The sequence below is a fragment of the Etheostoma spectabile genome, chromosome 17 (assembly GCF_008692095.1).
Source record: "Etheostoma spectabile isolate EspeVRDwgs_2016 chromosome 17, UIUC_Espe_1.0, whole genome shotgun sequence".
NCBI lineage: Eukaryota > Metazoa > Chordata > Actinopteri > Perciformes > Percidae > Etheostoma > Etheostoma spectabile.
The window spans coordinates 9,721,815-9,748,902 of record NC_045749.1 but is presented as its reverse complement, the minus strand read 5'-3'; the positions used below and the strand labels follow the sequence as shown (position 1 = coordinate 9,748,902).

Below are 27,088 nucleotides of genomic sequence, written 5' to 3'. Positions count from 1 at the left end.
TCCGAGCTGTGAAAGCCAGAAAGAAGTTGGAGAAAATATGAAGACAGTAATCCAGGCATTTCCAACAGTAGATATATATTCATATGAAGAGCAGCATGCGCATGAAAGAAAACATTGTTGGGTCATAAGGATCGGCGCTAACAGTTTATTTCAAACAACTTTAAGGAAGCAGAACCAGTTTCTGAAAAAAAAGACAGTTTTCAAGAGTCTCGCAGCTGTTACGGAAAAAAAGTTAAGAGCACAGCGTTAACAACAGTTTCAACTCTGCTTGGGTCTAGTTTATAGTTCATGACAAGAATAAATGGATTTTTTGGTCAGAGCAGTGCTGGCCAGCAAAGCACTACACTTGGACGTGCATCTTAGCATGGGTAGATGCTTGGAGGAATTTGCCGATGGTTGAGTTGGCATCACTTAACAGCTGAATTTCTCTCCGTTGCTGACCACCCCCCAGGTCAATGCAAGCAGACTGACCCATATTTGACACTTAAAGACCCTACTGGGAAGGTCCTCTCTTAGCATGTGCATTACTGCAAAGTGGACCTCAAGCTGTGTTGTGGATCTAAAGCAGGCCGCCAATTCCATTAACTGGTGTACAGGACTTATAAATAAATAATATCACCATTTAAGTGCCCCTTTTTCAAAATTGGCTTATCCTGTATGGTATTAATAATAGACATTTACTTTGTTAAACACACAGACCGTCTCTCTCCTGCCCGCCGTAACAACGCGGCCCTAAAGTGTTTTTACACTTCTGCAGGTCACAGTTTGAGCAACATTTTATATTGGACATGTGAAGCTGAGGTTTACTGCAGTGTTATGACTGAGAAGGTCAGTTTTCAGGGAACTGCTCTGTCTGCTAGTTTGTGGCTGTGTGATGAAAATCTCCTGGGGGCCATTTAACAGTGGGTGTAAATACAGTAAAAGGTGTAAATACTCTCATTTCTAAATAAACCACACAGCAGTTTATAGTTGAGTGGTGAAAACTCGGAAACCCACCGGCAGGTCCTGTGCTGAGACCCGCTCAAACAATGGCCATGGCTCATGGCAATCTCTGTCGGCATGGGTGAGTGCCCAGCCAGCCCCTACTTGTCATTGTCTCTCCTTTCTATCCCTCCCTCCCCTTCCTCCCCCCAGCTCTCCCTCCTCATTTCCCCCTCTCTATTTCTCTATCCTTCCACTCTGGCTCTTTTGGCACCCCACCACCTACACCCCCAGACACACACCCACCATCCCCCCACTTCTCTTTCTCTCTGCAAGGAATGTCAGAGCCCAATGTTCCCTCAATACACCCCCCCCCCCCCCTTCTCCCACCATCACCACCTCCTCTTCTACCCCTCCACAGCCTCTCTTTCTCTCTGAGAGGATGTTCCAGCCGCTGCACACTGACAGCTTGGGGATATTGTGTGTGGAAATGTTCCTGTTGGACCCGCAGGCCCTTACAATCTACCGGACAAAGGCTAGAGCACCTTTGCTTAAGGCTTGGCACCTTTGACCTCCAGCTCACACTTCAGACTTGTCACCGTGGCTAATTTTCTTCTCCCCTCAGCCCTCCGTTATAGATGTTCCGGCTTCAAAGGTGTCTTGAGTGATACAACATTGACAGTAGTAAAAGTTAATGCAATGCAGTACATGTTATGGCTGGTAAACAACACCAAAATAAATAAATAAAAGTGGAACAACATCAGTCGAGCTGAAGTCTGTCACCTTGAGGTCCAATGGGGGATTGTATTTAAAGAGCATGTGGGCAGTGGAGATGTAGCTCCTGCACTGGCAACATTTCCAGTCGCTTCAATCAATTACAAATCCAGCAACATCATACGATCTTTATAGTGTCCAGACTGGCACATTTGAACTCTGCCCTTCAAATGCGAGATTAGAGATGTGTGATACATGTTGGGCTTATTACAAGGAAACTCTCAAAGCAAGAGCAATCTTTATATTGCTGTTAAGGAACTGTCATCCCCTCTATAAAATAAAAAAAAATTGAATTATCAAGGATTATAAACAGTATTTCAATAACTGTCTTTAAAGAGTGGGTTTACGTTTGAATAAACTGTTCATATTTGGTTAAAGAAAAATTGTTATTTATCTTTTGACTAGTTAAAATCGTATTGTTTTCCAATGTCCTTCAGGCATTTACTATTTCATCACAGCAGGAAAGGAAATAAGAAACTAATTCCAAACTAGCCAGGATCTGCTGCACTAAAAAGAATATTTCCCTTGGTAGAAGATTGTGATTTGAGAAAATTTCTAATATTGTGCTCCTGTCACAATCAATTTCCAATTACCATAAATCATTGCTGCGTAAAGTGGGAGTCATTTGGAGTTCTACCTTTTTTCCAACTCTAATATAAAGAATGAATTGGGCATTTATATAATGTTGGAGGTTATTTCATTCATCCTGAAGGAAACAATCAAAAGAGACAAAGGAACAAAAAAATAGCTGACATCAAATTTGTCAATTTTCCTTTGGCATATTTTCGTATCTCAAGTTGCACAAGACTTCAGTAAGACTTTTTCTATCAGCTGCAGACGTAAGAATGAAACAGGTTAACCACAGGATCTAATTGAAAGGAATCTGGCGAAGGGTGTAATGGTATATTGCACAAAAAGAGGAAAAACTCAGAACTCATGCCTCCATCCTGTGAAGCGTGATGGCGCTCATCCTGACTCGATCGGCTGTCACTTTTGACACAGCCTGCCAGAGTTCTCCTTCACCGATCATGGGTAACATGGCGGGTCAGAGGATGAAATAGAAAAGGCCAAGAGCAGTCCAATATTTTCCTCAGCCTTAAAGCTGCAGATACTTAACTCAAAGACGTCAAAGACTCAAGAGAGCATGAAAAAAGCCTAAAATGACTGTCTAAAAAGGGAAAAAAAATACAGCATGTCTCTATGAATGTCAAGATCCTGATGGTCTCTGAGCCAAAGGCTGTGATACAATTGTAAGCCACTTGCTCAATGCAGCTCGTTCAACCATTTGAAGATCATTCAGATGCCTATCTAGCTACTGCAGCACTAAAGTCGAAAGCTTTTGGAGTGGTAAGCGGTAAGGAATGCTTCCTATTCTGTTTTGGGGGGCACGTTTTGTGCATTGCTGTTTCAAAATAAAAACAACTCGGCCGAATAGACTGCTCTCTAGATATCCTACAACTCTTATTAGCAAATGTCCACCAAAGAGGCTGCAACACTCAATCCAATACATAAAGGTGGTGGTAAAATACTGCAGAGTAGGCAACAAAGCACACAACAATTAGGTCTTCTCCCAACTGGCTAGCCACAGGAGTCAGTGAAGGCATGTATTACCAGAGCCTTAACTCTTTCTCCATTATGTAGTGTATCCACACCCCTACACAGCAATGTTTATCTACAACAGACTACTGAGCAGTTTCAAATAGTGTTTTTAGCCTCTATTCTCAAGTGCCATAGTAAGAGATTCCAATTACCCGAATGGTAAGGAGCCAGTGAGGGAGGCATAAAGTACATTAGGGATCTCCTGTAACTGCAGGGACCTTTTAGAGCCTCAATTGAAGAGGGCCGAGAGACTGGAGGGACAGTGACCCTGCATGGATAGCCTCTGTCAAAATTTGACCACGTCAAGCACAAAGGCATTATGGGAATCTAGTGTCACCAAGTCCTAATTACTGTCTGTGTTCAGAGCAAATTACTGCCTTGTTCCTCTGATTAGCGAGGAGGCTAATCTTCACCTGTGTACGCCAGCACTGCTGAGGGCCCTTGAGTGTTAGCGCTTCGTCTTCTGTAATTTATTTTTAAATCAGTGCCCGCTCCCAGGAGTTTTGAGTGTTTTGTTGTGAACCGCTTACCATGATCCCCACCACCGCCCCCTCACCCCTAAATCCTTGACTAAATCCTTGTTTGGTGCCGCAGGAAGATAAGCAAGAACAACACTTGGGCATAATTGACTCGTACTCCACTCCAAGATGTCAGAGCGGAATCATCTCTCTGCATATTGCCTCAGTATGTCACACACTGTACACTTCTGCATGTTGCAGATATAGAATCCAATCAAGTTCTAAAACAAACTAGCACAACCCTCGTGCCGGAAAAAAACTTCCTGGTCGACAGCAGGGAAAAACAGAGGGAAAAAAATCTGCAGGAGCTGCTTTTAGCGGCATCTCCACAGTGAAGGGTAGCTCTCGCTCGCCTCCTGTCCACACCCTGGAGGTTCTGCTTTAGAAACCACAACATTTGCAGATTTTCATCTGAGTGAATGTCAGTGTCTCGTCTGCGTGTGGCGGTTTACAGGTAGTGAGTTACACAGGTGTTGGTTTACACAGGAAATGGCACATGCAGCCTGATTGGGACGGTCCCGAGAGATGGAGGCATAAACATAGAGCACAGATGGGTCCAAGGGCCATTGGGAGCAGCACCTTAATGAATACGCAGCTGAGTACTAGACTTCACAACATGCAAAACAATATTCTAAGGTCGCGGTAAAAAATAGAACAAAAATCATCTAAATATCATTACACAATGAATTATTCATACCATTTCTAAAGGGACTATGTCAAAAAGTCTCTCCCCTGCTTTATTGATGATTTCATTCAATATCTCAGCAGAGCACTGATTGTATGACAAAGCATTTTAGTTGCAAATGTAAGCAGTTTATTTAGCACACCATTGTGTACATATATATGAAGGGAAAATAATAATTTGAATTGATTACAATTATGTGTTAGACTAAATATAAAAAAAAAGAAATAAACAGAGATGGAGAGGGAAGAGAAATATTATGGTGGGGGGAAAAAAACAAGCTGTTGATATGATTCTCGGTGTGTGAGCACATCATGTAAACAGGCCCCAAACAGCAAGCACATTTACCATACTGCTATTCAGTGTGAACCAGGACATTGATTCACAACACTACATGAGTGTGAGAAAAACGATAAATGCATCACCTCAGATATTTCACACTATCGTTGGTAGTGTGTAAAAGCTGTTGTGACAGCTTGGGTATTAGGGCTAGATAGATGGAAAATGTCTGGCTGCTTATGAATGCCTATGTGACTGGGGTGACACAAAAACACTCCACCTCAGAACAATTAGGCTGTTCTCAGGCCCCATCCAGTGTTGTCAGTGATAATGGAAAGCTGTGAGGATAACTGGTGATAAATAGACTTTAACACCCTCCTCCTTAAGACCAATGCAGTCCTGCAGTCCTCTCATATGCTTAACTAATCATGAGCATGGCCGGCAAAATTCATACAAAAGACTAATTACTGTTGTACTTCACTTCAGTCTCAAAGGCCTCTTATATAAGGACTTGGGGTTCTCTTGCCTCTTTTCTCCTCTTGATGGGTATTTTTTTTTACAAGTAGGCCTCATGCTAGACAAAAGCATTTAAAAATTGGTGATTGCTTTCATCCACTTTAATTACATTCAGAAATGGCATTTCTGCCACATAATACACCCCTATTGTTTCAGAATTATCTGGCTTGGGGAGTAAAATCTACAATATTTGACGATGCTCCCGAGCTAAATCGCCTCTTGAAATTGAAATATGCAGCCGAAATACAAAATAAAAACCCTGCCTTTGCTGCTGATATACTGGAAGCTCCTTGGCTTTCTGCAGAATGCTATTATTATGCATATCCAGGTAGAAAGTTAATTAACCCAAAGCTTAAGCTAATTATGGTAGCAGAATGCTATCAACCAAACGCTTTCAGTCAGACAGCTGTCCAGAATTTCATTTGCTAATCATTTGTCTTTTGCCGGAGCATATGGTACATTTCCCCACTATCACAGCAACAACAAACAGATGAAAATCATTAACTAAAAACAATGTGCAATGTGAAAAATCAGACACAGATTTATAAGGCTTTGTGTCAGAGGAAAAAAAAAGGCGGATTTATGGCCTGGGAAATATAATGATAATTTTTGGTTTAGCCACTTAGGATTTTAGGCAGACCACGTGATTCAAGTGTGCTGGGAATTCAGATGCACAAATATATTGTTTATATCTATATGCAAATGAGACTGAGAATGAGAATGTTTATCCGTGTAAAATTAATTACAATTTTCTATAGGAGCATATGCAAAGAGCTTGTTCTTAACAATTTTTATCGTCTAGCACATTTTGTGCTGTTTTTTCCAACACAATATTTTTATGTTGTTAAAAGTAGAAATCCCTCAGCTCAGAATTAAATCAATTATTTTCCAAGAAATGCTTCATGCATTTTTTTTTTTTCTTCTTTTCATAAAAACACATCATACTGGCTGTTAAAGGGTGATTGATATCAGCATTGCCTCGCGACATTATCAGGCAATAAAGGCTACTCAGGTTCTAATGCAACATGTCATACACAGCCTACTGTAGTACATTTCTATTGAGGACCTCACAAGCTAAATTGCTTTTTTCCTGCTCCCCCACATCTCAGCCAGCTTGACAGACAAATTGATCAAAGCATTGTAAAATAATATGCTCACAAAATGTCTCGGGGCAGGAGTCCAGCCCTTTTTTCATTTTTCACCCTAATAAAAAAGTACTCTATGATTTCCTCTGTATTATGTGTCTGTGCTCTGTGTGAAAGAGGCAAGAAGCATCATATTTCAGATAATAGTAATCTCCTGTAAACAAAATGCGTATCATTTTTCTGTGAACGCTGAGGCCATGCTAAAAACTAAAGGGGGGAAAAGCTGGTTAACAGGGAGGCTGGTGCGTAGGGCCCCAACAGGGGTTGTTGAGATGTAATGAATTTGTTCATCTGATGGTGCCTTCAGGGCTGTCGTTAGACTGGCAGAGGAGGTTGATTTTAGGAAATGTTCCTAAGATCAGTTAGGAAGCAAAAGGGGCTTGAGACGTTTCTATTAGAAAGAGCTGACGGTCATGGTGTGTAAGCAATACTTCAAGGGCGTTTATGTAGCTATAATGGCATTTATCAATAACTATCTATCAATGCCACAAAGCTTTTGTTGCAGCACCAGCTGTTCAACACCAACCAATAGTGAATTCTTAGAAAACAACATAGAATGCAAACATTCGTAAAAGCTTGCAAAGCTTTGACTCGCTCACAAATATACCACTGTAGGTCTCCCTTTACGTTATGCATAGATGTTATCTATTTCCTTTATCCAAAATATGCTCTTAGAGATCATTTATCACACTGACTTCCTAAGCCTGTGCCACACCACATCCAAAGCTGGAAAGAGCCTTGTTTAGTATGTCATAAATAAATCAATGGAAATGGCTGATTTGAACTATTACTGCTACAGGCGGGCTTTTGTGAGATCTACATGTAAAGCCGGTTGCAAAGATAAGCCTTTATTTTGTCACTTTATCTCGCCTCCTTTAATGCCTGTTTACATTTCGTTACTCTATATATCTGAGGTGGCTCTAGTTCCCCTGTACTGTGACAATAACATCGTATTCAACTGGTCGTGATAAAATCTAAACATTTGGTTTAATGATTTCTTGCTCACACCTTTGAGAAGATACAGACAGCGATGTGATCGAAGCATCACTTATGACCGACATAGCAAATGATATTAAACTGAGAAATGATCTAGTGATGCGAATCATTAAATTCATTTGCATATTCTTACTGAACCTGAACACACAAATTAAACCCTGTTCACAAGGAAACGGAAAAAGGTGCTGGCGCATGGTTACAGGACATCTTCCATAATCAAAATTCCATATTATTAATTTTCTAACTTCAACTCATTAACAACAAGGGGAATGTTTTAACTGCTTGAGGAATTTCAGGAAATAGCAGACAGTCAAGAAAAAAACACATGTTGAGGTATAATATACAAGGTCATTAATGGGTTTCCATAAATTAGAATTTGAACATACATTTTCAAAAGGATAACTTCCTATCTGGGTGCATTTGAAAATGGTTTAATTTCCCAAACCATTCAAGTTTATCAAATGTGAATCTGCGATACATGGATATTTAATTTCAATCTAATCAAAACTAATCTGAGATGTAGGATGTGGACCTGTAAAAATAAGGAATAAGTACTTATTAACGCAGAGTTTAATCAGTTTCAATCGCTTCAGTAAGACTGTCAACGTTCTAACAATTTTGAGGGATGGGTAGGGCATGAAATGCAATCACATATTACATTTCCGGGTGTCGGTTGACACTCAGAACTATTGCATACAACTTGGAGGGACATAAATAAACAGGAGCGAACAGTCCATGCTCCCCATGGCCTTCGCTGACCCTACAGACATCAGCTCTAATCAACTCCCTTGTGGGTAATAAACAAGTTATTTTTCTGAAATTTCAAATATACTGCAGGAAGAATCACAACCACATGCCATCAGAAATCTAATTTCAAACCCAACTGTATTCTAGTGCCCCTCATATTTCTAGTGCCTGCTCATATTTGCCCAACTTTCTCCAGGATATTTCTTGTGGGATCTACAAAAATGCCCTGCTTCCAATGAGAAATGGTGGCACTCCATCACAAGAGTGGATTCTGTCCGCCTGTAAATTTCACACCTTTGTTTATCACGTCACCAGCCCGGCTGTTGTACAGTACCTTTCAGCAGGTGCGACATCCATTAGGATCTGGATGGTGTGCACACCATTCTCACATCCACTGACTTGGATCGTCCCCAGGGGGCTCAGCAATGAGATGGTCTTCTGAGTGCATCGACTCTCCCTCTGCTTCTTCATCTCGCTGCCCTGCTAAGGAAGCACAAATTACACTCCGTTCATTGACATATTCATGTGGCAACTTTCACAATTTCCCACACATATTTGCATTGAATGATCTATTGAAAACCTAGCAGGCCACCAACGGATGATGACTTACATATTTGAACACCTAGCCTCCAAACAATGTCATGATGTGACTTGATCCCTACATTACTATCCAATATTTCTTTTGTGCATGGAAAAGAATACGCCTATCTAACCAATAAATCGCCCATTTTTCCCCCTCTTTCTGTTCTATATATCACATAAATGAGAAAAACAATGCAGTCTGTTCCCTTGTCTGGTGGGGGATTCCCAAGATAGCTCGACATTATTTTCAATCCGTCATTTTTGGTTGATGGTCGGGATGTTTTTCTAGCATTAAATTTGTTCCTTAGGGTGCAACTCCGATGGGATTCTGGTTTCCAGCCCTTAACAACAGCAAAAACGTGCAGCTTTTCTGACGACTGAGATGGATACTGGCAATAACCAGACAGCAGTTCCTTTTTTATTTTTACTTTGAGGGAAGGAGAGATGATTGACTATGTTATATGTGAGTTTTTGAGAGATGGGGTTATAATAAATAAAGGTCACATTGATTGTAAGAGTTTCAACCAAGGAAACCTTTCCTTCATAGAACCTTGATCTGAAAAGTGTCCAAAGGGTACAAATACAATATTGCTCTTTTTCATTTTAATAGTACGGCCTACATGTAATCCACATTCACATTTTTAAAGTCACAGATTGTTGAGTGATGTGCCACAACTTTTAATTATTTTCATTATAGTTCATTTTACTGATTATTTTATAAATGAATCATGATTCGTCTATAAATTTCAGAAAATGACAGTGAAAAATGTCAATCAGTTTTCAGAGTCTAAGGTGTCATTTTCACATGTATTGTTTTGTCTGATCAACAGTCCAAAACCAAAAGACAGAAAACCAATACAAATCCTCAAATTTGAGAAGCTGTAACCAGAAAGTTTCAAAATGTACTTTAAACTTGTAACACTTACTAAATGCAGTCCTGTAGACTAGTAACTTCATCAAGCAACACAAAAATAGAGCTGAAACAATTAATTAATTGATCGTAACCGGCAACTATTGCGATAATCAATTACTCCTTTTATTTATTTATTCCAGAAAAAAATACAAAACATTGTATAACTCAATCATCTTAAATATGAGAAAATGTGGCTTGTCTTTGTCTTCTGTGATAGTACGTCATGGATTTGAAGACGTTACCTTGAGCTTTAGAAAATTGTGGCAATTCTTTCCTATTTTCTGAATTTTTTTATAAACCAATCTGTAATTAAAACTAACTATAAACAAATAAATACAAATACTCCACTGCTCAATGCAGCCTGTGCTTTTAACTTAATAATGGATATATTTATATAGATCCTATTTTGGATTAAACAAAGGTTGTGTGATAAAAACTAGTCATGCATTTACAGTACTTCATTTAGATTTTTAGTTGCGCCCCCTCCCCTTCACATACACACACCACCAACACATCTGTCATGGTATGCGATCACAAATGCGTCTGCTTCAACTTTCTTGTTCTACTCTTGCAGCTCTCACTGTATTCATCTGGGGTTTGCCTGAACTGACAATAAAGGCGAGAAATTTCTGAGCCAAACAATGGTACAGTGCACTTTGGATAAGCGCTGAACACACTGCCTGCCATTTAGCAAGCTGGTAATAGACTCATAGATAGAATAATGGACTTTGGCAATAATGGCCTTGGCTAATAGTCTACGCTGATTAAAAATAATGCTATCATGTTTGTTTTGTGCCGTTTTCGGTGCAGTAGTATAGTCTAAATAACTACTTGAATGTTTGGATGTTTACCCAGCTCTTCACGGTGAGGAACAACAAACAATAAGCAGCTTGTGTTGTTAAAAATCACTGGCAGCATCCTCGTGCTCGTCAATCATTTGACTCGTTTCTCATTACACTAGTTCCTGGTCAAACCTGCGTGATTAATTGAGTAGAAAGCGTGCAGATACTACGCAAACGCAACATGTCCTTATTGTGCAATATAAAATAAAGGAATTCATGCCGAAATGTACAGGAAGATGGAACAATAGTTCGAGTGTGTAAAAGTCTTCAAACTACTTAAAACACACCTTTAATATTAGGCGTGCACTAAAAATGTATGAAAAATAAGTAGAGGATTGGTACTGCAGGCCTAACGTTGCACGAACTTAATCAAAAGTTAGCCCCCGACAGAATGAGAGTATACGGATACCATTTGAACTGCAGATTTTGTCAGGCTTAGTTAGAGAGACTTTAACACCGTAAATTAGCATCGTAGCTTACAATGAAGCCCTCGCATCCGTACGGTGTCTCAACAATTGTCCGCTTCTCCTCTCTCTGCAAAACAAGCGTGACAGAAAGTCTCTTCCTGTTTCTCCAGACTCGAGCCGGCCAATCACAGGAGGCAAATGTCAGCTTTCGTTCTGTAATTGGCCGGTATAAACTCCCCGCTCCTCCCCTAGCCAGGGACAGACACAGAAGGCTTGTCTCCAGTTGGGATTTGGTGTACTTAAGGGGGTCCCTAGTACACTGAAGACTAGTATTGGTGGTGATTTAGAAATTTCATGTGCTTGATATTTTTACATCAGAAAAACAATATGATAATTTATATCTGCAACATTAATTTCAAAACACTGTTATCTTTCCACTTATAGCTGAGACATTTATCTAATTCTGTGTCTGCCATGACAGTGAGGTCCCAGACATAATGTTTGTGGATAAAAAAAACACCTATGTGATTCCACAACCATAACTTCTTATGTATTACCAATTAATAAAGTCAGCGTGTCATTATGAACAACACATGGGCAGTGCACAATCCTTTAATAAGAGTTTACTGCAGTTTAAAGAAGAGGGATTTGCCTTATGTTGCCTGGAACAATCATGGATTTAACTGAAGCACTTATTTCAGTCCTTATGACCAAGTGTGCAGCATCAGTCATGCATTGTTTAAAAGTGTCTGTTGTCCTCTGCTGCTTTATTTTTATTTCTGCGGTGCCCTCAGCTCTCTGCATGCCTCCATTTGGAATGTGTAGGCCGGTATGGGCCTGTGGCCCACACCCCATCTCAGTAGTGAGGGTGGGAGCGGGGGAGAAAACGCCACCCCTGCAGAGACCATTTTGAAATCTGTGAGGATTTCCGTGCCATCTGGACCCGCTGCCAGTCTGCCCCAGATAGTAAGGGTTGGCAACGGTACCCGACGGTGCAATATGGCTCTCTCTTTAATGAACTACTAACTGTCCCCCGTTTTAATTGATGTGACATTTGAGCCATTTATCTCTGACATTTCAATGAAGGATGATTCTCAGCCTTGCCATTTACTTTTTTGTGCTATTTTCTAAGAGTCATTTGCATTTTTCTGCTCTAAACCTGTTTTTTGTCTCTCATTAGCTAATTAGAGAGCAACATGCACAATTAATAAAATGAACATAACCTAGTTTGATATAGGCTTGATGAGGGATAATCAGAAAATCACTGTTTTCTTAATATTCATCAAAAATGATGTGAAGGGCTACCTGTGGTAAAAGGTGACTTCGATAAAGCATTGTGACCTTTACCCACATACCAACATGTAGCCTACAGTGTGGGACAACTTATGTTCGCAGCATGGGGAGAATCAAGCTCAATTAATCAGCATATGATTGCAGTAAGCAGCCCCCTCTGCTGGATCTTCTGAGCCATACTGTTTGAAATCATTTTAATGCTGCGTTCAGTGGCCAGACAATTATCATATGTGGCAGTTAGCGTGGATGTTTTTGCATGTGCTTTATTACATTTAGAGAGAAAAGATTTCTCAAATGTGCAAATTCAAAATCATTTCAAGACAACTTTTGCTTTTTGTCATCCTATATATATTGTGTATTAATTTGAATTACTGCTGGCACATCAAAGCTGTTTTGCACATTTTATATTTTGTTTGTACAGTCATGTATATTTATTCTGATAAGTGCAAATAATTTATTTTAAAAACAGGAAATACTTTAGCGATGTGTTGAAATAAACAGCCTTAAGTGCGTGTGAGTGACATAACAACCTGATATACTAAAGGTTCCAGCCTCATGTTTTCCATAGTGACACACATTTTCAATCTTTTTAAGATATCCTTTAAAAACACGGCTCTGCTGATGACGACTGTTCCTTTGATTGTGAGCGGCATCATTGCCAAGGTGTGGTGCCCTGTCTGTGTTGGCAGCCGGGCTGATATCTTTTGTTTGAGACTCAAAGAGCTCTTTTTCCTGTTCAGTTTCCCTCCCTATTTTTGTTTGTGTGAGGTGTTGATAGACTTATAAGTTGCACAGTTTCCTTTTAGTGTACAGCACCAGATGTTTGTGAGAATAACAACCCTAACCTTTTTTTGTCATAATGACAAAAATTGTTTATTAGCAGTTTTGTCCATCCGGTAATGTTTGATTGCCATAGCTCAGTCATACACTGCCTGTCTGTGTTTTGCTCTCTTTTCCTGTGTTCGCAATCTCACTCTCATGTTGGCGTGGGAGGAGTTGAAGTCATTTATGATATTAGATATTCTCTCGGAGAGCAGGAAAGTCCTGACAGACTGAACAACCACCATCCTCTCACACAGTGGTGTGTGTGAGTGTGCATTTTAATCAGAAGAAATGGCTCTGTGGGCCTCACATTGCACATCGAGGAGGTCTGGGTGTTCTCATTGTGTATACCCAGTGTACAGTAGAGTTATGTCTGTTCCTCTAAATCAAACCATGAAACAGGCATTAAAAAGGCATCCTGTTATTTTGTTCTTTTTACTTTGACACTTTGTTATTCCACTCCTCTCAAAAGAATTAGCCTGATCATCATATAAGCAATGCCGCAATCACACAGACGTGACAAAATTTCTCTGTACCCTCTGGTGCCCACTTATTTAGTGTGCCTGTGTGCCTCTGTCCCTCTATCTCTGATATGATGTGGCTTCTCTATTTTACTGTTGACATAGTGCTATGAATGTCTGAGCACTTTGCAAATGAAGAGGCTTGAACTCCTGACAGGCAGTGTCGCCGGCACCATGACACACTGGCCCGCACATGCTGTGCGGCATAATGATGACATTAGGATCCAGTGATAATATCAGGACGCACTTCAGATAAATGACTGATAAACCAGGGGTTGTGCCTCTCGTATTACACGCTTGACAGAGCAGCTAATCAGTGTCCAAGTGACTGCTATTACATAAATCATGAGCTCGACTTTGATGCATATTCCATCAGTGTTCCCTATTCATCACGTCATCTGGGGGAGACTCTCTGGATGACTGGCTGCCGGGCCAAAACACATTTTAAGAGCACATTATGTTTTCATTAGAATTTGATATGATCCATTCCAGTGTTGATTTGATTTTATGTGCTCGGGTCATTTGAAACTACCAAGGAGAGAGAGTGTATTGTTACACTGTAAAAGCTGTTTGAGGTGTCATTTTTCTCTCACTGACCACATTTACAGTAAAAAATATGGTTGATAAACAGGATTGTTTACTTTCTAGAATAATCAGATTTTATTAAAATTTCCTTTTTTTGCATTTTTATTTCATTACATTCAATCCACATTCTTTGTTAATTTACAGATATTAAGAAAATTTCAGCTTTAAGAAGCTAAGCTAAGCTAAGCTTATTGTTTTATTTAGCAATACAAATCAAACACCTTCAGAGATGAAGTTGGAAGGGAGATGTGGGGTGTTGAAGTGAGTCACCATGTATGTTTTATTCTCCAGTATTGGGGTCAGAGGATGTGAAGGTGGGGGTGTTAATTTAATCCCCATTCTTACCCAGAGCATGGCCACACTCTCTAAGGAGCTTTATCTCTGACAACTGTGTCAAATTAGAGAGGCCACGAGCCCCTCATAAAGAATATGTCTGTCAGACTACATTGTTCCTGGCCTCTGAAATATACGGCCGAGAGAGACAAAAATAGAAGATAACACCGTCGTCCCACAGTTGGACTTGGACATGATGAAATAATTTTCAAGCCATGTGATCCTGTCAGTGAGACAAACCGCTAATAAAACTGACGTCAACGTATTATTCCGTACCTCTGGTGCCTTGCTATTCATAGATTTCAATAAGTATTGTTGTATTCACAAAGCCTGTTCCGGCATCATTCCTGATTTTTGGTGTAGTCTAATTCTTTTTTTATATCTTTTATGCTAATAAAATGCTTAAACAGTGTTGTTTAGAAAACATTATTGGACATTAATTCGTAATAATTCAGCCAGGCTGCTTGTAATTGATGGGAGTGTTACATTCCATTAGCCATGGTACATAACTCTAGGTCAGTCCAGTCTGATAAGTGCCCATCATTTATCTCCCTGGTATCATCGCTGTCCCACAGTCAAACATGTAAAACAACTCTTAATGTTCTCCCTAGTCCCCTATGGGTGTTTCTCCCTGTTATCATCATTGCCTCTATTCTAGGGGGACTTCCTCTGGAGACAACATTTTCATAGACCTTTGACCTAAACCATATTTTCCATTTGAATGGTCCGACTAGTGAATATTTACAAGCATGTTTAATGTATAATAGACCTCATGTGTGAGTATCAGGAGCCATTTTCTGCTCAGTCAGGTTCTGGTGTTGGCCTTGGCCCCTTGCATTAGGTAATATTGACCCCTCTTAAAAACAAAATGACCTGCGCCTCATTTAGGCCAAGTAGTATGCATACATATTGTACAAGTCCTGAGGGCATACATGTTTATAACAAGGAAAGCTAGCGGTCTCGAATGTAAACATCTTAGCACTGTAATATTATTGTATCAGTAAAGTCCCAGAAGGTGGTAGATTTAATAATGTGGGTGGATTATATAAGAGAGAGAAATAAAGCAGTAATTTGAAATTGTTTGGGGACCTTTTGTGTCAATGGTTATGGAGGCTAAGGGACAATTTCATTCCCTCAGGCCACTGTTAAAAAGGCAATGACTTTTCTTGTACATGCACAGCATTTTGGAATCTACATGCGTTACTAGCACCAAAGGCTTTTATCATGTGATTAGTAATACATAATACATTTGATTCTATTATCATGCATGGAAACAAAAATTGAATGAAGATGGTGAAAGGAAGAACACGTTGATGATGAATAACATCTGGAGTGAAGTGCTTGAATATACATTAAATAGAGAAACAGATCACAGTTTGCCTTCTCCGGTGCTTATACAACCACAGGGTTTTTAATCTCTTTCTTGCCGATGAAAGTCCCAGTAATTGCTATATTTCCCTTTTTGTTTCAAGGACCTTTGATGATCCCTTGGCTTGCATCAGAGGGCAAAGTCATTAGTGGAGAAATGAACTCAAGTGAAGAGAAAGAGATTGCGGGGCTCCCAGCATGATTGGAAACTTTGCCTCACATTGCATCCTAATTTGAATTCAATTTTCAATGTATGTAATAGATAAGGACAATTAGAAAATGTGTACTTAAAAAAATTGGTGACTTTAACCCCACCCTTTTTTAGCATTGTTAAGCAGTGTATTAACATGTAAGAAATGTTTTATACCACACTATAATGCAGTTGGAAGGAGGTATTATGGACATTTTTTTAATATACAATATTCTTCAACAATTATAGCTTCCTCTATGAATATGTATGACTGTATACTTAGTCCCCCCCTGCCCCCAAACACCCCCAGTCTGACATCCCTGCTCACAAATATATTAAACATATTCTAAACATTTCTATCTGCTTACAACTACATTATACTGTGTTATACAGTAAACCGTTTATTAAACATTTATATACAGCCTACAATGCACACAAACAACTCTAACTCACTTTGTGGGCATCCATAAGTGGAGCCTGTTGTATAAAAAAATAATGATGACCAAGTAGTAAGACACATTTGTAATGATACAAATACTTTCATTATAGAGGAAGTTATAATTGTTCACAATTAGAGTATATTAATACAAATTAAAAACTGTCCTTACATCGGATGGCAATTAAATTGTATTGTGTTATTAAACAGTTATTTAATGTTTATTTTATACTACTGGGGGGACAATCTTTTTTTTTAATTATTGATTTAAATGTACACCAAAAGTTAGTATTTTATCCTTTAGATTTGACATACAGCAACAGACAACAATTGCCATATGACATAATAAATATATTTAGAGGAGTTGCATTTCACAGTGGCTTGAACCGACAACATGTTCTATGGTATAATGCTGCAATAATCATCAAGTTGTTCAGGGAGGGAGTAGGGGGTGCAGGGACATGTGAAATATGAAATGCTGTCAATCAAACTGCGGTATACAACACACTGTTGCGGTTGGGTGACAGTGGTTCTTTCATGTAAATCACAGACATTAGAAATAAAAGACAGGCCTGTTGACTTGTTTCATGCTGGGAATTGGTGGCCCAGCATGTGTTGCTCTGTCTGTGCTTCATTCTCCTGTGGAACCGCTGTCCCCTGGGTCCTAGCACTGCTCCCTGGGGTGCACTGCATATAATTACCCACAATCCACCCTGAAACAGCTCTCATTTACAGTAATCAACATTCTGCACTTCAAAGGATTCATGTGGCATCAGACACCAAGAGCCATTGTGTGTTATTACAAATTGTTATTATTGCCACACAGTTACCTTTAGATACTGAAGCTGATGACTGTGGTAACTAAGGAGACTATAAGATTGCTGCACGTTTTTATTATCATTTGTTTGGCCTAATGGCTGATGAGGGCAAAGATGATATCCTATATGCTGTTAACAACTTCAAACGCAGTCTTAGTTCAATATAAGGTCTGAACAACAGCAGCTAAAGCATTAGATTTCTAATATTATACAAGAGGGTGTGAAGAGAAACGGGGGGGGGGGGGGGGGGGGGGGGGGGGGGGGGGGGCAGCTTCATCAAGGGCTTAAATTTACATGACTAACGAATTCATACTGCAAGTAAGAAATGCAAGATCATTTGATCATTTGGCAGACATGATGGTGGTCTGTGTGATAATGGTCATTATCATAAACCGGAGCCATCATTAGGCTTGATTTCAGATAATGGTCAGTGTGGAAACCGTTTTATACAAAGAAAAGCCTCTCCCCATTAAAGACATATTAAGTGAATTAACTCACATCATGAGTAGGGAACCACTGTGTGGTGTTGCCTGGAACATAATGTGCTTATAATGTGAAGTGATTTCTCCTGACTGGAGACAAGGCAGCCAGTTTACATTTCCAATAATTTGCTTTAACCTTGCAGCATTCAGCCTTTTCAGTACAGACAAAAAAGTATCTTTATTTTCTTCATTATATATAGAATACTTCTAATACATTGTGTGATATACACTATGATTTGTATGATCTATGAAACATGTAAATTAAATATTTATTTTTTATATGTAAGTGTTGTCACAAATGGTTATGTCCGATTTCCGATGCTACGGTATTTTTGTACGTACATAGTAATTTAGTAGTCCATATAATGTTTTGTACATGGCATGAATGTCATATAATGTACAAAACCTACATGTGGTAGTAAACTAACAAATTATGTGAACTATTATTAGTAATTAGTTATGTTTATTAAATTGACCATAGTCATGCAAATCAAAATATGTAAACAGGCATTTTCATAAACAAAGTTTGTACATGATACAATTTATGACGCTTTGAAGATTTTTGTTTTTTAATATAGATAGATGTGTGCATGTGCAAATACAGTACATACCTTGGTAATTCAGTAATTCAAATATGATTCTTCAATTTACTTCTTGGCAAAATGGCTGCTGTGCATCCAGAGAGACCACCTTCAGACATGACATCCTCGGCTCTCTGGTGGGCATAGCGGCGTCCTCCACAGAAGCTGCCTCTGACCCTCTGGCACTGCTGGGGCCTCATCATTGCCGGTCCATTAGGGATGCCGGAGCAGGTCTCCAAACGGGCACGGCTGCACCACATTACTCCTACCCCTCACTGCAGGCAGGTCCCCTAGGGGCCAGGTCATGTCATGGCATGGGTGCCCTGTGAGTGAGCTTGTACCAGGTCTGCCCTTGACATGCCCCCCCCCCCCTCCACTCTCCTTCTCCTCCTCCACTGAGAAGGGAGAGCAGACCGTCCGGATGGGGCACTGGGGGTGCCAGCTGGTGCCAGCTGCGAGGGGAGATATCCAAGGTGGCGGACACCTGTCCTAACTTGCGCCCCCCAGCTCCCACAATGCATCTGGCGCGGCCCCGCAGACCCATCGTGGGGAAATGAGGCGCTAACCTTGAGGAGAAATGCTCTCAGCGTCACATTAAGAGAGGCCCTAATTGCTGAGCGCCAGCACTGCCAAATGACATTAGGATGTGCTGTCGTTTACTTTAACATAATGGCTCAGCGTGTTTTTTGGCTAAACTTCCTTTGCTTCTCTGATGTGTTTCACCACAGTGGCCATTTTGGCCTGTCATGAACAATCAGCGGAGGACTTGAGGATGATACGATTCTTGAGGACAATCATTTTAAAGACAGTTGAGAGTTGGGCATTCAGATGTTAAATTGAGCTCTATGGTGGGAAAAAACAGAGCAGAGGGCCACATCACTACTTCATACTATGAACTCACTATACTATATAAATGGCTGATATTTGTGAAATAGCAAGTGCATTAACTGTAAAGGCCGGGTGAGTGCTTGTATTATTTATTCCCTTTTCTTATCAAACCACATGCTTGTATGGCTTGTCGTTTCAAAGAAATACTAACACAGTCCACTCAGTGTGATTAAATCACACAAGCATGCTCATTACATTATGCATACTGTAATAAGAATAGCCCTGACCGGTCTCTAGCAGCATGGCAGACTCCGCAGAGAATGATCACATGTTTTACTGCTGTACTAGATTTTTGGGGCACCCATTAGCAGAACAAAAATCACCTTTGATTTAATGAAAGGTCCTCATTTGCTTACCGGCTCCCCTCACTTATAGGCACATGGTTAAATTAAGCACCCCTCCACCACCACCACCCCACCCCCATCTTTGCTTCCGTTCGAAAGAGACACCGTCCCCTCTCCTCCACTATAATGCTGTGATGATTCTATGATCTGGTGTTTCAAGTCTGCAGGAGTGTCAAAAATCCACTGCAAGGTGCTTCTAATTGCAGATACACCTCAGCACTTGAAAGTAATGAATGTGAGCATGGTGAAACCTCCAAGGATCAAACGCTAGTAATACATCATCAGTTCTGAAAAGGGTAATTCGTTTCCCTTCGCCAAGCAAAATATTAGAAGTTCAGATAGGGGTTTTTATTATTAATTTATTCTTCCCCCAATACATGATTTTGTAATTGAAGTGCTATGAATAAAGTAACCCATATATCTTAGCGAGCCACTATGCATCCGTTGACTAGATGTGGGATTTAAGTGTGTAAATATTGTCTGTAGTGAGTCGCAACAAGGATGATTCTTCCTCAAACACACTTTGGTGATATGTTTGATTGGATTTTGAGGCATGTATTTCCCAAGATCATAACAAATCATACTTTATTGTGTCTCATCTTAGATCTATAGTGTTATTTACTGTACGTCTAGCAAGCTTAACTCTGTGATTTTGTTTGAAGTTTTGTTCAGATAAAGGCTCCTACTGTTGGCAAGTCTTTTTTAAGTCTTAAAGTCTTAACTTGAACAGATCTTTTTTTTTATTCAAGAAGGTATTTGTAGCATATTCCATTACTATACACTCAGCAATGTGCATGCATACAATCCAAATGTTATTTCTAAACGTTGCTTCACCTGATCCCTCCGAAGAGTATCACCTCCAGTCACTATGGGGTAATGGTGCTGCAGGGACCCAGTCAAAACAAGTCTGCCAGTTCACTAGAAGATGGCCTCTCACTGCTGGTTGACCCTTGCGCCACCAAGCTGTTGACCCCAGGAACGCAGGGGTAAGAAGTTCAAAGCCCAGCTGTCCGTGTGTGATCTCTTAGTCTAGGCCACGGTCGTGCGCCGCGGGGCCACTTCCCCCGCTGCCTGAAACCGGTCTTCACTCAAACTGAATCAGGATATGCTATGCTCCTTCAATGGTGCTCTAAACTGCCGAAACTCAGTTGAGCGCAGAGTGTTTGTGTGTTCGTGGGATGTAATTTACGGCATTGTGTTGAATGCGAGTTACCAACCTTGTGCAGGGACCAGTGTTGCGGCTGCTCATGACATCTGCTCACACAGCCACTGAGGAACGAGCATAACAATGTGCCATTCACGGGCCAGATGATGTCCAACTGCGAAGAAGAAGATTGGACAGGAAGGGTAGGAGAAGGGCAAAAGAGACAGGAGAGGTTGATGGACTTTACAAGAAAAGAAAAAACAACAACTCTAAAATCACAGGAAAAAAATGAAGAATCACAGTAACATGAATGCAATTCACTTCATGGCATATTTATTGCATACTTACTGCTGTACATGCTGTCACTAGATTACTTACATAATCAATTCCTTGTTATTTCAATGTAGAGACAAATCAGAGTTGCGGTCTGCAGTTAGAGCCAGGTCTCAGCGACCTGTCATCTGTGGTGTACAGTTAGGAGGTGGCTAACCCCTAGGGGGAGGAGAGAAAGTGCTGGGGGGTCTGAGGTGTAAAAACCCAGGAATTTCAGGGGCTGATAAATGAGGCTCTTCCTAACTGCATATGGTATGTGTTTTAAACTGACTCCCCCTCGGCCCTCCTCGTAGCCAGCCATCCTTCATGAGGAGTTCAGTGGCCCTGTGCTGTACATTGGGGCCCTGTTTTGTTGCCAAGACAGGCCCCCTGCATAGGCTGCATATGGGACTGTATGACGTTTGGCTTGGCTGGCTTTCATGGATTGTTATAGTGGTGTTATGAAGGCTTCACATTGGGTCATAGTTAATTTACACTGACTTTGTAAGCTATTAGTTTTACAAAGAAATCGGTTTGTCACTCAGGATATACACCTGCTACCTGAGAATAACAGAAGTAAAATTACAATATTTCCTAAAGGAAAACAGCCAAAAGGCGTAGAATTAAATGACATCTGTCTGACAGTTTCCTAATGTGATCTTGAAGTAAGACGAAAACAGCTTTAACACCACCTTCCTTTAAATTGAGTATGTAAGTATGTAGCCACACTCTATACAAAGGCCAGTACATGAACATGACACTGTGATGTTTCACATCATCAACAGCAGCACTTGTATATTGTAACTAGTGACAATATTGTGACCTTTTTGGTGCAATGAGCACTTAGTATAGGTGATTTCTGCACGTTATAGCCGTCTATTGGTCACAGTGGTTGCTCACTGTCCTGTTCAGTAGTCTTTTAACCAGCCAGCCGGACACATATGCCCCCCGGTTATTCCACTGGACCTTTACCTCCTCTCTTATAATAGCACCCCACGCTCTCAGTCATTCCAATGTATTCTACTCATTGTTTACTGTACATGCGGGTCCAGAGTAATAATAAATAAGGAGTGTGTGTGCCGTGCCAACATGATTGATTACGACAGGGAGGCAAGGTCAGGATGGAGGAACAGGCTAGGGCTGTCCGACTCATTGAGTTAACACTGTATCCGTATTGTATGAATGTCACCAGCGATCCTGTGATTTATTACTACAGCCACTGCTCAATTCTCCTTTTCTACCTCCCCCCTTCTTTTGGTACCTGACCGAGATACAGGATATGAACAGAAGTGTAGACAAAATCCAGCATGTCAGTTAGCAGGTTACATCTGAATTGAAAATAATTTTTATTTAAATAATTTGTTTGAATTAACAAAACATTGATGGACAATTACGCAGAAAAAACAACAACTTTGGATCTTTCAAACTTTCTATTTCTATTTTTTACACATTTTTTTCAGGATTTATATTTTGGTAATTCAGACGTATTATTCCCTTAGTAAACTTAATGTGCCGTCCATATGAAGCCATGATAAAAACAAGAGATACACTCCCGCACAAACATACAAAAGTACATCACACCTGCACACAACGCCTCTGCACAATAACAACAACAAAAAAGAAATCTGAAAGGACTGACTGAATTGTTTATTTGCTTGAATAGCACACCAAAAAAAAAGTCATTGTCACTTTCAACAATATATACTGAACTACTCTTTCCTTTCAGAGGATCTAACCTTTCGTCTTGGACTGAATACACAATGCCCCTCTGGACCTCTGGACTGCTCACTCTTTAGTGCATGTCAAGAAGACACCAGTCTGGACTATTTCCTCTGGGAGGTGGGTAAGCAAGCGCCACGCTCTGTCAGTTAGCGTAAAATGTTTCAGACTGAAGATGGATGGAGACGACGTGTCACTATGGCTCAACCGGGCTTTCACTGCTGCCATGGCCATGTCCTGGTCACATCAACCCAAGCGACCGAATCGCTAGGACCTGTCCTTCCTTTTGAGTTAGCATATACACTACATGACAGAGCTTGCGGCCTTCACTCACTCAGGGCAGCAAAAAATAAAAAAAATACTCTTTTGGTACGAAAGGTCGTCACAGAACAGAATACTTTCACTGATTTATTTTGTTTTAGCACACTTTCACTGTTTTGATAGAAAAATAAATACTGCAAAATGTCAACAAGAAGTTATTTAAATTTCAAAACTTCAGGTGAGAGAGCAGTAACGTCACTGATATTTTTGCACCGCTTGATTTCCAATCCCAGAAAACTACAGTTAAAACAAACCAGCAGAACTAGAAAAACTTGAAGGGATCTGACGAGGGAGGACCTTGACATGGAAAGTCTTGGAGTGCTGACCTCGTCATTTGACCTCCCCAAATATGTTTCCACAGGCAATTCCATAACTCTCCAGCCAACATTTAAATGCTTCCTGTTTGACAGGAAGTTCCACATCACTCTGTGGGACCAGGGCTAGTGTTCAACTGTGCGAAACGGCAGCGTGCAGAACCCAGAGTTAATTTATATCGTGTCTCATCACCTTTTTGTGGAAAACTGCACCCACACATGTACACAATCAGGCAGAGACAAACATCTGTGCGTGTTTTTTTTTTTGGTCATGCATGCTTGTGTGCAAACACAGATATATACTCACTTTCTCTAGACTGGTAATGCACCCCCATTTGAGTCAAAGGTACAGTATGTAGTGGCCATACACACTTTCTGAAGTAAAAGTCTCTCTATGACAAGATATTTTTCTCACACTTTCACTCTCTCTCCCTCCATCCTTATATCTGTGTCTCTTTTTCACTCACTCACTATTTCACAGTGTTGTTATTGGAATGTGTGTGTGTGTGTGCTGGTGCGGACTGTGAAACTGATGAATGACCAGCCATGGCAGATTCATAGTCCGGATCCTGGTGCAGCTGGAGAGGAAACTAATGGCAAGCTGGGACTATGGAGGTCTCAGAGCTAATACCTGTCTCTTCCATCAGGAGACCTGGGGGCATTTTTTTACACCCAGCCAAATAAGAGCCACCCCCCACCACCACCAGCACTCCTTCTTTTAACACCTTCCAACTCCTCGCCGCCACCCCCTCAACATAAACTCCCTCTCTCATGCACATATATACACATGTATGCAGGCTGCACGCTTGCACGCACATGCAAGCAGTCAAGCACACAAGCATGCAGCCACACACAAATGGACACACACCCCTGCCGAGCCCCCTAACTGTCCAAACTGTGGGGTGCTGGGGGAAGAGTTTAATAGTGAATGGGTGGCCTTACAGGTACTGGGCATCATCTGTCTGAGAGTAAATGTGCGGCAAAAAGACAAGGATGGGCACTTTACTGGACATTGGCTTTTGCTCCCTGATGATCAGCCACACCATGAAACGCTGTTCTTCCTTTGTACGGTGGGTTCAGTCGTGCAGCTTCAAATTGTACCCGTGGAAATGTTGTGGTTGCACCCATTTCCCCAGCAACCAGGTTTAATATTGAACCCATGTCTCAATACATATATTAATATTTGCAGTTGTATGTCTCCCAATGTTGTCCTCATTAGTGTTCTATACTATGTTCATCCTGAGAGCCGGCTGTGAAATAGAATCAGAGCGCTAGTGGAAGTCATTAGTCAGTTTTGAGTGTGCATATGTTCAATTGACCTGCAGTATGTAAATTCCTGCAATGCTGGCCTTGCATATGGGCCGAGTGCCTCACTGGAGGCCTGTCCAGCATGGTGCCTCATTACAGAGCGGCTTTCCAGAGTCCTCTCTGTTAATTAGAGAGCCTTTGTTTGTCACGTGACTCCATTGGTCTGACACTCTGAGGTCACAGTAAGGACTTATGGATCTTCCTCCTGCAACGTCCGTTGGTCTATCTGTACTGCTCTTTACAGCTCTGCAAGTGTGTTTGCGAACACATTTGTCAGTTTTTGGTGTGTATGTAGGACAGTCCTTCGATTAAATGTTGAACTCATCTGACAATTTATGGTCAGACTTAATATAATAAAGCAACTTTCAAAGTCAACGTTTTGGTTAATTAAGTATGTATTTCTTTAATCCACTGTGAAAAAGAGTCAGGCCAGTTATATTTCCTTGTTCTTTTCCTATCTGTAAAAATGCCACTATTTTCCCTTTTCTACCATTTCACCTGCTTGTCAGACTTGCAAGGCACTCAGTGAAATTTTCTCCAGGGCAACAACAAAGCACTGTCAAGATACCCAGCATCCTGCGGCTTAATTGTTATTAATTTACTGCAATTAAAATGTGTCTCTCTGTCTGTTTTTTTCATGCCTTGACAAGCATGGATATTGTTTACACGGAAAGAGTAACTGTTGAAGAACATTTCCAAGCAATGTCACTGTCTATGCATAGCTCTAAGCAATTCCGGCACACATCGCGATAAAGCCCATATTTGAATAGCAGCGGATATCAAACACATTCATTAGGTTACATGCTTCACTTGATTAATTATATCTGAAGAAAATTGCGGGCACTTCGGATCTTAGTCTGGTAGTATCGCCATGTGCCACGGATCCCTAATTTCCAAAAGAAAAGGGAGGGGGGGCTGAAGGGGATTTTTTTTTCTCCCAGTCTATCCCGGACAGCCTGCCTCTTTCCCTAAGGAAATGAACGTATTCAAATGTATCTCCATCAATGAGCACAGTAATTATGAATTCAGCACTAATTAGTAGATACACTACTTTCCTTGCATATTTGATTTCCACTGTGAGATGTTAATAAGGGAAGTGCCCATTTTTGTCCTATCTCATAAAAATTCCAGTGTTGTAGAGGGGGGAGGGAGGTGAGGGTGGAGGGGGAAGGGGGGTAGGGTGAGGGAAGGAGGGAGGGAGGGCGTGGGGGGAGGTGGGAGGGGGGGGCAGATGGCGAGAGGGAAACAGGGGATGCATTAAGTATGCATGGAAGTCGGAAAAAAATAAGTTTACAGATAATTGGCGTGGTTACTAAGGGGCTAAAACAACACTGCTTACCTTAGTTAACATTCTGCTGGCTAAACATGCCTTTTAAAAGACATACATGCATTGTGATGCTCCTTTCTCTTTACAAGACAAATAAAGGCTTTCCACCAGGAAAAAAATTACCCCAAATACAATACTAGTGTGTTGAATTACTAATGTCACACCCTTTTCATGGAGTACACATTAGCATATAAATAACAGACAAGTGATGATTTAAAAAAAAAGAAGTCTTTTTATCTTTGTTAAATTGTCATGAAAAACTAAAACCCAAAACAGTTTTGCTCTCTTACAACGCCAAGGGGTAATTACAATATTTTCCCTCGGAGAGAAAAATAAGAGAAACCCTCCCCTTCTTTGATAATGCTGCTGAAACATATTTACAGTGAACCGCTGCTTGTGATTTATTAATATATGAAGACAGCTTTTGTTGCAATGTTTTCATAGCCAGTGATTAGCACAGCCAGCTACACTGCATACATTTATAAGTGGATTAAATTATCAAAGTGGAATAAATCTTATAATATTAATGTTCATAGGAAGTGAAGGACTTCATATTTCCAGCGCTGTCAGATTTTGGAGCAGATGGTCATCCTTATGCCAGTGTTACTGTGTGAACGCACATGTCAGAGGCCATACCTTTACCAATAACATGAACATATTTCTGGACAACACACAATTGCATTGGATACAGTGGATTTATCTAATTAATCCAATCATCTCTTTTGAATGGGGATTTCTGTGCCCATTGGTCCCCTCCTTTTTGACTGAGATTGGCGTCTTTGTGCCAGGCTGCCAGGCCGCCAGGCTGCCAACCTAAGAGGCTGGTCCCCCTTCTCAAGGAGACTGTTATGACCATGTGGTGTTCATGCCAACCTCTGGCTGTGGCGGGGAGATAGGGAGCGCACAGAAAAAAGAAAAAAAAAGAAACAGATACAGATACAGAGGCAGAAAACATTAAACACAAACAGAACAACAGTATATACGTATACTCAAAAATGCACATGCAACAATTAAGGAATAGACAGATTCTTTCAGATTTACACACACACGCGTGCACACGC

The 27,088-nt window shown here is 40.7% G+C and overlaps 1 protein-coding gene across 5 annotated transcripts in view; it reads right to left on the bottom strand.

The window, feature by feature from the left end:
* Positions 1-11,088, bottom strand: part of LOC116705467 (methylated-DNA--protein-cysteine methyltransferase) — a 19,935-nt gene extending 8,847 nt beyond the window's left edge. The window contains exons 1-2 of one of the 5 annotated variants that reach the window (XM_032541671.1): positions 10,995-11,088; positions 8,512-8,660 (exon numbers count right to left, since the gene is read on the bottom strand). In XM_032541671.1, the coding sequence (XP_032397562.1) occupies positions 8,512-8,648 (137 nt within the window). In that variant the 5' untranslated portion in view covers positions 8,649-8,660; positions 10,995-11,088. Of the gene's footprint in view, positions 1-8,511; positions 8,661-10,883 lie in introns of all 5 variants that reach the window. The other 4 variants (XM_032541668.1, XM_032541670.1, XM_032541669.1 and 1 more) reach the window with 4 other exon arrangements.
* Positions 11,089-27,088: the final 16,000 nt, after the last annotated feature.